A 13,476-nucleotide genomic window follows, 5' to 3' on the forward strand; every position below is an offset into this window, starting at 1 on the left:
AATAGGGGACACCTGGACAGATCAGCAGTCTATCACAGGACCACACATGGAGACAAACAACTGGATAATTCAGAATCACCAGTTAACCTCAGCATGTTTTTGGACTGTGGGAGGAAGCCAGAGTACCCAGAGAAAACCCACGCATGCTCAGGAAGAACAAACTCCATAAAGAAAGATCCCAGGAAGGTGGGGACGCAAACTGGAGATCTTGTAGCTGCAAGGCGACGGTCCTAACCACCCATCCACTGTGCAGCCCCACAGAAACAATCTATTTAATTTATTTGCTTTTCCTGTCTGTCACAGCAGACCACTGAGCTCTTCCACAGTCAGTGTCTTTCTGTTCATTCTGGCAGCTGAGGTGCTAGCTGTTTTGTTTTCACTTCATCTCTAACCAGCATTTGTGTGATTCCAGTGGGAGCCGGTGCAGTACTTCAACAACAAGATCATCTGTGACCTGGTGGAGGAGAAGTTCAAAGGCATCATCTCCATTCTGGTGAGGAGACACGCTGCACTGAGGGCCTATTTTAAAAGAAAACAGAGTTCATCTACAATTACGTTTACTCTCTGCCAAAATATTTGAAGAACTTATTGCGAGATCAACAGACATATTAAAGGGATAGTTCCACATTATGGGAGGTTACCACACAAGTAGTAGAGACTCCAGAGAGTCACTGCACCCAACCAAGAGATAGCCCAGCACAAAACACTGAACTTAGTTTATACAGTTTTAGTGTAAAACAAACATCAACTAAACATCTACTGGTTCCAGCTTCATATTTAGTCTGCAGACATGAGTGACCTCATGCAGGCCTCAGCAACAAAGACTTAGATTTGATCTCAGGCAAAAACTAAGACCAGATGATTTATGTCTGTTCATATTTTATCTCTTTTCTTTACCGATTTAATTAAGGCTCAATTCTAGTTCCAGTATTATGTAAATAAAATGAAAGAAACCAATTACGTATTTTCAAACCTGAAATAAAGCAGAGGAGGGATTGACTGCATTTGTGTCTGCGTCTCCAACTGAATTCTGACACAGATTTATGGGTTCTCAGAGGACAACACATAGAAAGATTCTGATGAAAATCCATTCAGAAATTATAAAATTGAAAGGGACAAGACAGTAATTTGAAAAGTCTGGGGGCTGTAGTCCTCCTAACCTCAGTTAAAACCACTCCTTTAGTTGGCTAATAGGCCACAGAAATTCTCAAAATGTTGAACTCGTCCTTTACTGCTTGGCCATTGTCGCCAGAAATTAGCCACTCATGCTGGCCTCGTATAACTATATAGTTGTTATGTCTTTAAAACATTATTTTTTTCTTTTGTGAGATACTGACTGGCTGCTGCTCTTTCTACCTCTGACAGGATGAGGAGTGTCTGAGGCCTGGAGATGCCAGTGATTTCACCTTCCTGGAGAAGCTGGAGGACACCGTTGGAGGACATCCTCACTTTGTCACGTTAGTTGGCCACTCACTCTTAGTTTCTGCGACTTTGGTCTCACAGTGAACTGAACTGTTTGCTCTGGCACCAGACTGTGAGCTTTTGGAGTTGTGTCTGTTCCATTTCCTGACATGTCCACGCTCTGTCTGTGTGTTTTCCTGCAGTCACAAACTGGCTGATGGAAAGACCCGGAAGGTAATGGGCCGTGAAGAATTCAGACTGCTACATTATGCTGGAGAGGTCAACTACAATGTCAACGGTGTGTATGTGTATGTGTGTGTGTGTGTGTGCACGCTGCTGTAAACGGTATCAAAATAGTGGTTCCCTTCATGTACACCCCCTGTCAAAAGTTTCAGGACACTTTCTCATTCAAATAAAGTAGAACCTGTCCTACAACTTTTGACAGGGGGTGTATCTGCCAAATTTAGTACACATATGCAGCACATCAGGCTGAACAAAAAAGTCAGTGACAGCCACATTCCAAACCCAACAGGAAGTGAGCTATTTTGCGTTGAATGTCAGATTTTGTCCATTTTTCATTTTTTTCTAGAGCGAACTCCTCCTAGGGGGAAACTCCAATTCACCTCAAATTGGGCCAGTACATACAGGAGGCCTTAATGATCCAAAGTTATTAAAATCTTTTTCCAAAGTCAAAGGGCGGCCTCTGGAATTTTGATCCTTCACCATGAAATTTCAAATGCTGTGTGAATGCCCTGAACATGCTCCAATCTGCCTGAAACTTTACATGTATGATCAGAGTCCTGCCCTGATCACATCCATGTGATGAAATACACCCCCTGTCAAAAGTTGTAGGACAGGTTCTACTTTTGACAGGGGGTGTAAATGATAAGCATCTGAACAAAAGTGAAGTAACAGTCTTGGATTGTTTTTCTTTATTTCCGTTATTAACTAAATAGCATGGACTCTGACCGAAATATGATCAAATATACTCAAGGAAGTAAAATCCTGTCTCTAACATAAACTTGTGTCACCCAAAGATGTAAAGAAATTTACAGTAAGTTTGCCTCAGGACTTGCTACAACTGTTTATCTAATGACTTTTTACTACATTAAATGAAAACATTCGACAGTGAGATCAAACTTTACTGGTTATAGCAGGTATGAGGGGGATATTGTGGGGTTCTGTGTTTGTCACATGAATCAAAAATAAAAGTCCATCTTCTGTCTTTCAGGATTTTTGGACAAGAACAACGACCTGCTCTTCAGGAACTTGAAAGAGGTGAGGCTGAGTTTAGGTGAGATGAGAGGAGAATGAATTCACTTTGTAATGCAGGTTCAGGGGTTAAAGATGTCCTTCCTGTGTGTGTCTGCAGGTCATGGTTATGTCTGAGAACAAGATCCTGACACAGTGCTTTGACAGAGAGGAGCTGAGTGACAAGAAACGCCCTGACACTGTGAGACACCTCCCTGTGTTTGTGCTCTCTGCTGCTTCTCCACACTCTTATAAACCTTACTCTCATGCATACCGGCATATTTTCCCACAGCAAAACAAACAGTGGTGTGTTTCCCCTTTCCCGTGTTGAGTGGGCGGTCTGATGGGGATTCTCTGCAGCTGCCCACTCACTGAGGAATGCCCTGACACTTGTACGCCCTGCACACACTCTCACACAGGCTGCTGTCACACTCGTCCACACTGGGCCCAGTGTTCGGGCTCTGCTGGACCGCCTGTCACATCAGCCACCCCTCTGCTTACGTAGCTCTTCTTAGGTCATCATCTCTGTCTGAGGGCTTCAGTTTGCATCCCTACGCTCCTCACCACCTCAGTTTCTACGCTCTTTTAGGACCACTTACTGACCAGCAGCCTTTCCCCTCCTCTTGCCTCCATCTCTCCATCCCTTCCTCACCAGCTTCCATCTATCTTCTGTCTGTCTGTTTGTGTCTGCCCTTCCAGGCAGCCACCCAGTTCAAAGCCAGTCTGGCGAAGCTCATGGAGATCCTCATGTCTAAGGAGCCGTCGTACGTTCGCTGCATCAAGCCCAATGACTCCAAGCAAGCAGGTATGGAATTAAATCTCATTTTGTTGGTTGATATGATGGTCCAAGGTGGCAGTGGTTGAGATGAATACTACCATACTGTCAGATGAGATATTCAAATCAAGAACACCTCAATTCAGGAGCTAAAAACATCTCAACACAACAGCTGCTGTGACTAGTGTGTTGATTTACATTGCAAATGAAACTTATTTTAGTACTTAACCTCATGATTTCCAACTTTTTGAATGCCCTGGAGCATCAAAATGTCACCTCAGTGTCCTTGTACAGGAGAGAAATCCAGCAGTGTTTCCTTTTGAAGAATTTATCAAAACACAACTGTAACTTTCTATAACTTTTCTGAAAAAAATCTTTGAGGAAAAATGCATTGACTAACATAATTCTGTAAAAGTGACTGGTTTTGCTGGCGTGATAGTTAGAGAATCTGTCTGACATTTAACCCTGAGAGCCTCAAATTCACTGAACCATCCCTCTCCTCCCTAAGCTGAATTGGTCTTCAAGTTTTTATTATTTATTGCAGCCAGCTGTGGCCTGTATCAAATAAAACCACATGACTGGATCATTACACCATTCTTATTGTTTTATTATTATTAAATTTGCATCTTATTTTATTTATTTGTTATTTCAGTTGTGTGTAGGGAACTTGGAAAATAAGAATTTCATCACTCAGATGTGTTTCTGCTGTGTGTATGACGATAACGTTCTTCAATCAATGCCAGTTACTTGCCTGTGCAATGAGTCGTTAGAAAAAATCATTTTGATCTTACGTCACATGTAATCATAAATACAGACTGTACGTAGTGAAGTAATAATGTTATGAAGACAGATCAAACTTCAGCAAAGTAACATCCGTACTAATATCTTCACCCATTTTTACACTCTTGCTGCTCCATCTGGAGGTTCCTGTTGTTTCATGCTGTAGGTATATCAAAATAAAAAGCAAAATGTATCCAATCTAGTGATACCAATCATTTCTGTGTGCAATAAAATGTAACCCAGTCATGAATTATGGCAAACTTTTGCATTGCTTCCAAAATACTGTAGTTCTGACATTACATTGCAGTTTGTGCGTAAAATAAACACAAAATAATAGATTTGCAGTGATTTAAAAGTTGCGATGAAAGACAAGTGCAGAAAGGGGACTCTTGTTCTCTGTACATACTGTATGTGAACACCCCAGTTAATACGATGATGACATTTATTTCTGTTACTAAGCACAGATTTTCCTAATTTCTAAGTAATGCAGTGTCCCACCATCATGGTTCTCATATTGTCGTATCCCCTACACGCCTGTGAATAGATGCCTCTGCTGCTGGAATATATGTATAAAACATAACAGTTTCATCTTATGAATTGTGTTATTTCCCTCATATAAAGGCTTATGTGAAATGTGAAAGTACACACGTGGACAAAATTGTTGGTACCCCTCAGTTAAAGAAGGAAAAACCCACAATTCTCACTGAAATCACTTGAAACTCACAAAAGTAACAATAAATAAAAATTTATTGAAAATTAAATAATCAAAAACAGCCATTACTTTTGAATTGTTGATTAACATAATTATTTAAAAAAACAAACTAATGAAACAGGCCTGGACAAAAATGATGGTACCTCTATAAAAGATTGAAAACTATTTGACCAGAGTGACATGATTAACTCAGGTGTGTCATTTCCTCCGCAAGAGGAAAATTGATGACAAATTGAAGAGACGGATCGTTCGAATTGTATCCAAAGAGCCCAGAGCAACCTCCAAAGAAATTAAAGGTGAACTCCAAGGCCAAGGTACATCAGTGTCAGATCGCACCATTCGTCGTTGTTTGAGCCAAAGTGGACTTCATGGGAGACGACCAAGGAGGACACCACTGCTGAAAAAAACTCATAAAAAAGCCAGACTGGAATTTGCAAAAATGCATGTTGACAAGCCACAAAGCTTCTGGGAGAATGTCCTTTGGACAGATGAGACCAAACTGGAGCTTTTTGGTAAGGCACATCAACTCTATGTTCATAGACTCAAAAACCAAGCATACGAAGAAAAGAACACTGTCCCTACGGTGAAACATGGAGGAGGCTCAGTAATGTTTTGGGGCTGCTTTGCTGCATCTGGCACAGGGTGTCTTGAAAGTGTGCAAGGTACGATGAAATCTGAAGACTATCAAGGCATTCTGGAGAGAAATGTGCTGCCTAGTGTCAGAAAGCTTGGTCTCAGTCGCAGGTCATGGGTCTTCCAACAGGACAACGATCCAAAACACACAGCCAAAAACACCCAAGAATGGCTGAGAGAAAAGCGTTGGACTATTCTAAAGTGGCCTTCTATGAGCCCAGATCTGAATCCCATTGAACATATGTGGAAGGAGCTGAAACATGCCATTTGGAGAAGACACCCATCAAACCTGAGACAACTGGAGCTGTTTGCTCATGAGGAGTGGGCCAAAATACCTGTTGACAGCTGCAGAACGCTCATTGACAAATACAGAAATCGTTTAATTGCAGTGATTGCCTCAAAAGGTTGTGCAACAAAATATTAAGTTATGGGTACCATCATTTTTGTCCAGCCCTATTTCATTAGTTTGTTTTTTTAAATAATTATGTTAATCAACAATTCAAAAGTGATGGCTGATTTTGATTATTTAATTTTCAATAAATTTTTATTTATTGTTACTTTTGTGAGTTTCAAGTGATTTCAGTGAGAATTGTGGGTTTTTCCTTCTTTAACTGAGGGGTACCAACAATTTTGTCCACGTGTGTATAGATGAAGATGATAAAGTTTCTGGAAAACCTAAAAAAGATGAGGTACAGTAGGCATGACTAGTCCTTATGGTGACCTCCATAGAAGCTTAAAAGTCAGTAGTGTGAGATTACCCTGAATATAAGTTAGTTGAATGTGTGAGATTGGAATTTAAATGTCACAGCAATCAAATGTTTACTTTATCGAGTTTAATTTATGTTGTTGAATTCAAGTTCCGATATTTGTGTCCGACTCTGAATATCTGTACTTGTTCTTTAAATTCAGAAAGTCATGTCATGTCAACTCAAATTCACATTGTAGAAATTCGTGTTTTCAAAATGACATAGTTCTACATATTCGGTGGCATTTGGACTTTAAAATATTGTGCAGATTGTACCTTTCACAGCTGATTCAGAGTCTTCTGGGTGTTTGCGTCTGTACTCTGGTAGTTTTCAAAGGATTCTTGCCACATTTATGTAAGAGTTCCTGTAAACACAGCAGAAGCAGCTTAGCAGCTCATCAAGCTAATACAGTATTTTTTCCCCCACAAACGTCATGCTAATCCTGAGCTTTCGCTAATTCCAACCCAAACAGTTTGTTTTCTGCTGCATCAGAAGCCGCAGTGTGGCTCTCCGTGTGGTCGTCAGTATATCGGGCCGGCCTTTGTTTCCCTCCACAGTCGACCTTTTGTTGGTTTCACACTGTTTCTCTGTCCTCTGTCACTCCTACTCCTGCTGCTTTGCATTTACTGGTTTTCTCTGGTTCATTTTGCCCAGCAGGCGTTAACATTTTTCTCAGTGTGAGTTGACCCCACTCTCCCTCTCCTCCCCGTCCCAGGTCGATTTGACGAAGTGCTGATCCGTCACCAGGTCAAGTATCTGGGACTGATGGAGAATCTGAGGGTGAGGAGAGCCGGCTTTGCTTACAGACGTCGCTACGAGGTCTTCCTGCAGAGGTGATCAGCCACTTTTTCTTTGCTTTTATAACAATGTGGTGCAAACTCATGTCAACACTGTAACTGTACCAACACTCATCACAGCTAAACACCCACTGGTACATCAAGCTAAAACTTAAAACAATCCAATTCAGCAGTCGCTCCTTCACCAAGACTAGTGTCCAGGTTTTATGTTATATTTGAATGAAGTCTACAGTTTTTGATGCATATGAGGAGGACAAACAATAGAAATATTCACTAGCTGGACTAAATATAATGTGGGAACTAAGTGTACATTACTAATTTAGTACAACTGTTCATATTAGTACAGCTGAGAGATACACAGGATGATTTGATGCAGAGTTTTTAATTCACTTCAAAAACAATCCACTGCAAACCACAGAACCCAATCAGAACCTTTTTCAGAAATAGTGCTGTAGTAGTCAGAGACCTGCTAAAACCCAGAGTCCAGTCACTTTTGATCAATAATACACAAAACTGAACTGAGAAAGTTCAGAGTAATGGTGGGGGTCATAACTAACTGAAGCACATTAACCTTTGACAGAGGATTCATTTGGGCTGAGTAGCAGATTTAACAGAATTGCAATAATATGAAGTACTCCTTTGACCTCAGTATGATTGAAACCACACAATCTGAAGTATGTGTTGTCGTGGTAATATTATTCCTCCAGGTGCAACAAGATTTAGTGGCTCATCATTATGTAGCAGCATAGTCTCTGGTGAAGTCTTTGGACATTTCCTGTCCTGTAAAGATGTCCTTACCAAGACACTAGCCCCCTGCTAGCTCATCCGCTGCTCTCAGTAAGACTGTCAAGTGTATACATAGGGTGAAATCTTAGAAATAGAAATAGTGAAAATGCCTCTCACAGTTTCTTCGTTTTGTCTTAGCAACAGACTGAATTCTAAAGATATTCCACCTACACACATTCAACAGTGAAAAGCACTAAATTTAGACTCATCAGAGGCTGGAACAAGGAAAAAAGACTTGAAGCACTCAATCAAATAAGAGAATATTTATCTATTGATCAGTGATTTGGCTCCCAGATGTTCTCTTGCCAGAATTCTATCAACAAGCTCATCATACACACTGAACCTCCCTGTGACTCATCGCTGAACTGTAGCAGTGGTGGAGACTGGAGACTTTCAGCTGGAGGGTTCTGTCTTCAGCCTTCAGGGTTTATTTCTGCTGTTTATTAACGTTGTGTTTTCCGTCTTGTCTGTTTAGGTACAAGTCCCTGTGTCCGGACACGTGGCCTAACTGGCAAGGGAAGCTGTCAGATGGAGTGTCCACACTGGTCAAACATCTGGGATACAAGCCAGAAGAGTACAAACTGGGCAGGTCAGCAGCACTAATGTGTCAGATGAAGATATAAAAATGTACATTTTCATGAGTCAGAGGACTCAGAGCAGACGCTTCAGTAGAAATGTCAGATACGATTCTGCTTAATCCCTTCTATATTTTTTATTTCATATGTTGTCATTTATGATGTTTAAAATCCTGCTTTAGCTTTTTTTCCCCCTGATATTCACTTTTTTGCAGATTTTTAATGCTGCATAAAGTGCATTTGATTGAGTGTGTTTGGTTTTTAATCATATAGATCCAAAATCTTCATCCGTTTCCCAAAGACCCTGTTTGCTACCGAGGATGCACTGGAGACCAGGAAACATAGTCTTGGTAAGAGTCGATAACATGACAGATTGTTCCTTATGTATTCAGGAAATACTGTGCTGCAGATTTGAACTGTTGTCTCTTTGTCGGCACACAGCCACCAAGCTACAGGCAGGATGGAAAGGCTACAGCCAGAAGTCCAAATACCAAAAACTCAGGACTTCAGGTGAGGGAGCTGGCTCTTATTTCTGTCTTATCTATGACTTGTTTTTAAAACAAACTCCAGAAACTTATTTGTTGGTTTACAGGTATGTGTTAAGTGTATTGTGTTTGCTGGTCCTTGCAGCTATTGCGGTCCAGGCGTGGTGGAGGGGGATCCTGGCTAAGAGGAGGGCCCAGCGCAGACGGCAGGCCGCCAACACTATACGCAGGTACACGTCATACGAGAGCCGGCCAGCAGATGGCACAATACACTGCTTACTGAGAGAGCAAGTGTGTGGGAACATCAGCTAGTAAAATGTAGAGGACAGAAATGTGCGTTTCATGTTCATGGTTATCTGCATTTACTAGATACTACCTTAAATTTAGGTTTTCAGATGTCATGTTTTATTCAGAAGACTGTATGATGATTAGCTTTGTAGCGTTACAGGACAGGTAACTTGCGTTAAGATGATGTAAACCTTTCAAAAACTTTATTCTTCCTGCTCCTCTGTCAACCTCAGGTTTGTCAAAGGCTTCATCTACCGCCACAAGGAGCGCTGTCCAGAGAACGAGTATTTCCTGGATTACGTGCGCTACTCCTTCCTCATGAACCTGCGCAGAAACCTGCCCAAGAATGTTCTGGACAAGAGCTGGCCGACTCCTCCAGCTGCTCTCAAAGAGGTGGGAATTTAAACTTAATCAAGTACCGTTAAAGCTGAAAATCAGACAGTTATATTTTTCTATTAATATTCACTTACATTTTTACTTTATTAGGACACTGTCACTCACAGGTGTCAATATTTTGCATCATTCGGTCATATCATTTTGTTCACACTTGAATTCATGACACAAAATGCAATGATTGATTTACTCACACTTCCAGTGGGGGTCTCGTATACACCGATCAGGTATAATATCATGACCACCTGCCTAATATTGTGTTGGTCTCCTTTATGCTGCTAAAACTCCTCTGATCCAGTGGTTCATGGACACAGGACCTCTGGGGATGGTGGTAGTGAATTCTGTGGGTCCTGTGGGTTGCAGGCTGGGACCTACTTAGACCAGACTTATCCTGGAACATCCCACAGATGATCAGTCAGATTTGGATCTGTGGGAGTGTGAAACCTGAGTGAACATCTTAGCTCTGTAATGTTCCCTGTGGCACTCCTGAGTAGTTTTGGGGTGTGTGTGTGTGTGTGGGTTCATTGTCCTGCTGAGGGTGGAAACTGGCATCAAGGACTGCTGTTTCCATGGGGGTTGAGGGGGCTTCTTGACCTGCAGTGTTTAGGTGGGTGATACATGTCAAACATCCACATGAATGTCAGGACTCAAGGTTTCCCAGCAGAACATTGCATTAAATCAAGATGATCGATGTTATTCACTTCACCTGTCAGTGGTCAGAATGTTGAGGCTGATCGGTGTTTAGCTACTGAAAATTGAAGCTGTTCGGCCAGCAGACATGTTGTAAAAAAACAAAACTCTGTGTGTCTGTAGGCATCGGAGCATTTGCGTAAGCTGTGCATGCAGAACATGGTGTGGAGTTACTGCAAGAAGATCAGTCCTGAGTGGAAACATCAGGTGAGAATCTTACCATCAACGGTCAAGACACACTCTTTGTAATCTGTTAGTTTTGTTCTTCCTGCATTTTGTTCACTGTCATCAAACCTGTTTGATAGATGGAGCAGAAGATGATCGCCAGTGAGCTCTTCAAGGACAAGAAGGACAACTACCCACAGAGCGTGCCCAAACTGTTTGTCAGCACGAGGCTTAGTAAGACTCCAGCATTTTTCCTGATAAAACTGATCAGCTCTACGCTTCATACTGTTCACGTTAAAACAAATCCACGTTTGTTTGCTCAGATGGTGAGGACATCAACCCTAAGGTGCTGCAGGCTCTGGGCAGCGAGAAAATGAAGGTTAGTAAACCTCTGAGCAGAATCCATTTGAAGTTTTATCTGTGAGCTCACCATGAGCAGCGTACTGACCTCCATCCCCTCTGTTCACAGTATGCAGTGCCAGTCACCAAGTACGACAGGAAAGGCTATAAACCTCGGCCCCGCCAGCTGCTGCTCACCGGTAACAGTGCCGTAATCGCAGAGGAAGGCAAGCTCAAGCAGCGCATCGATTATGGAGCCCTGAAAGGTCAGAGGTCAACAGAAAAGTTATTTCCTTGGGTAGTGACAGCGGTGGAGTTGCTATTCATTACCCACTCACTTCTACAGTACCTTACAGTGTTGGTTGTCATTACACCAAAACAATCACACAAATTCATTTTAGTTTAAGTGTGAAAAATCAACTGTTTAGTTCCATGAAAAAGATCAACTGAAGGCAGAAAAGGTGAAACAGATTCTCCCTGTTTTGCCAGCGAAGGTCAGCTTCCTCAGTGTGTTTTCATGTGAGGTAGTTAGAGCCTCGGCTAGCTAATCTGCTGATGCTAGCATCATTGCAGATCTTTTACCGGTGTCTCATGTGACGTCGTGGCTGTAGTCCAGCCAGGAGCTCTGCTAAATCACCATACTCATGTCATCTGAACTGTCTGTTCCCCTGCAGGCATCTCAGTCAGCTCTCTGAGTGACGGCCTGTTTGTCCTGCACGTGCCCAGTGACGACAACAAACAGAAGGTGAAGCCAAGATCATGGAACTGCTTTGCAGCTGCAGGATCACGTGCAGTTTTTTTTTGTGAACGTGCGAGTTTTAACTGTGCGATGTGTCCTTCCAGGGAGACGTGGTTCTGCAGAGCGACCATGTGATCGAGACCTTGACCAAGATTGCCATCTGTGCTGAGAAAATCAACAACATCAACATCAACCAGGGCAGGTGAGAAGCAGAGCACTGGCACAGAAAACGCCTAGAGTACCCACAGATCCATGCTTGTGTTGTGTCTGCTCTCAGATGTGCGTCGCTTTGGATGAAAGTGTCTGCTGAATGAAACAGGAGAATTTCAGTTTGACACTTTCAGCAAAGCTTGACTAAATAGGTGCTCGATATATAGTAGTAGTAATAATAATACATTTATTTATAAAGCACTTTTAGTCAAAGAGTCAAACAGTAAAAACAGAAGAAAAACAATAAAAACAAAACAATAAGAACCCCTTTAGTAGTCTTGATTTTTTTTAAAAACACTTTCCCATTATGCTGGTGGCAGATCACACACATATTTTTTGGGACTGCTCAGTACCGTAAAACGGGGCTATAAGGGACAGCGGGGTAATAAGGGACACTTTTCCGGAAAAAGTTTTAAATGTAATTCTGCGGTTTTTATGTTGAGCAGGATGTGTTTTTGTGTTGTTTTTATCAATTATCCATGAATTCTTAAAGAAATCTAGGTAAAAACCGCAGAATTACATTTATAACATTTTCTGGAAAAGTGTCCCTTATTGCCCCGCTGTCCCTTATAGCCCCGTTTTACGGTACTATCTCAGTATTGGCAGGACATTAAGCTTATGATGGAAACTATATTCAGTGTTAACCTTTCTATGGATCCAATGTGTTTTCTGTTTGGAATTCCTCCTGAGAGTATTGATGACAAAGATCACAGATATGTGTTTCTTGCTGATTGCAAGAAAGATTAGAACTGTCAACTGGAGGAAACCTTCTCCCTCTGTCAAGTATTGTTTACAAAGAATTAAATTCACTCTTTTTTAATAAACAAGTTTAAAAACAATAAAGAAGGCGTCAGTAGAACAAACGATTTAAGATTCATATGTAAAAGTAAACCAGTGGGTCTTCAGCTTAGTTTTAAATGCATCCATGGAAGCTGCCTGTCTGATTTCAGCAGGCAGACTGTTCCATAATGTTGGTGCCCAGAATGAAAAAGCCCATTCCCCAACCATCTTTTTACGGACCTTTGGGACATTTAAAGGTCCAGTTCTCGGTTAATGGACAACCAGGGTGGATATTCGGGTCCACCAGACTGGACAGGTGCAATGGGGCAATTCCATTTACAATTTGTAGGTTAGTAGCAGCACCTTAAAGTCTGTCCAAAATGAACAGGTAGGCAGTGCAGCGATGCCAGCACTGGAGTGATATGATCGTATCTACTCACTGTGGTCAGAACATGAGCTGCTGGTTCTGGACCATCTGGAGACCACGAAGGCTCTTCTTTGGCAGACCTGATAAAAGAACATTGCAGCAGTCTAAGCGTGAGGAAACAAAAGCGTGAATTAGGACCTCAGCATCCTGACAAGACAGAATTGGTCTGATCTTGGAGATATGCCAACAGATTCACCAGCGAAAATAAATCTTCTTCACATTATACCCCAAAGCTGTGAAAAGTCTGCACTCATAGCCTTTAATTCACGTAACCTGATTCAAGTGTAGAGAGCACATGGACGGAGAAGCTCCAGCAGCATCTTCACTCAGTCACCTGCTTTGAGACTGAAATAAATGTAACCCAGTCTAACTGCCCCCTTTTGCCCCGCAGTATAAAGTTTGCAGTGGGTCAGGGGAAAGAGGGGATCATAGACTTCACGCCCGGATCAGAACTACTGGTGGCCAAGGCTAAGAACGGACACCTGTCTGTGGTGAGTGGACTCA

General features: G+C 41.9%; 1 protein-coding gene across 3 annotated transcripts in view; it reads left to right on the top strand.

The window, feature by feature from the left end:
• Positions 1-13,476, top strand: part of LOC110961527 (unconventional myosin-Ic) — a 78,661-nt gene that overhangs the window by 61,818 nt on the left and 3,367 nt on the right. For all 3 annotated transcript variants that reach the window (XM_051957893.1, XM_051957895.1, XM_051957894.1), the window contains 19 exons: positions 413-493; positions 1,366-1,457; positions 1,605-1,699; positions 2,633-2,679; positions 2,774-2,854; positions 3,352-3,457; positions 7,014-7,131; positions 8,357-8,470; positions 8,730-8,806; positions 8,898-8,966; positions 9,087-9,171; positions 9,463-9,622; positions 10,436-10,519; positions 10,618-10,711; positions 10,801-10,856; positions 10,947-11,082; positions 11,491-11,561; positions 11,660-11,757; positions 13,364-13,463. In XM_051957893.1, the coding sequence (XP_051813853.1) occupies positions 413-493; positions 1,366-1,457; positions 1,605-1,699; positions 2,633-2,679; positions 2,774-2,854; positions 3,352-3,457; positions 7,014-7,131; positions 8,357-8,470; positions 8,730-8,806; positions 8,898-8,966; positions 9,087-9,171; positions 9,463-9,622; positions 10,436-10,519; positions 10,618-10,711; positions 10,801-10,856; positions 10,947-11,082; positions 11,491-11,561; positions 11,660-11,757; positions 13,364-13,463 (1,764 nt within the window). The remainder of the gene's footprint in view (positions 1-412; positions 494-1,365; positions 1,458-1,604; positions 1,700-2,632; positions 2,680-2,773; positions 2,855-3,351; positions 3,458-7,013; positions 7,132-8,356; positions 8,471-8,729; positions 8,807-8,897; positions 8,967-9,086; positions 9,172-9,462; positions 9,623-10,435; positions 10,520-10,617; positions 10,712-10,800; positions 10,857-10,946; positions 11,083-11,490; positions 11,562-11,659; positions 11,758-13,363; positions 13,464-13,476) is intronic.

This window comes from Acanthochromis polyacanthus, chromosome 13 (genome assembly GCF_021347895.1).
Source record: "Acanthochromis polyacanthus isolate Apoly-LR-REF ecotype Palm Island chromosome 13, KAUST_Apoly_ChrSc, whole genome shotgun sequence".
Lineage (NCBI taxonomy): Eukaryota > Metazoa > Chordata > Actinopteri > Pomacentridae > Acanthochromis > Acanthochromis polyacanthus.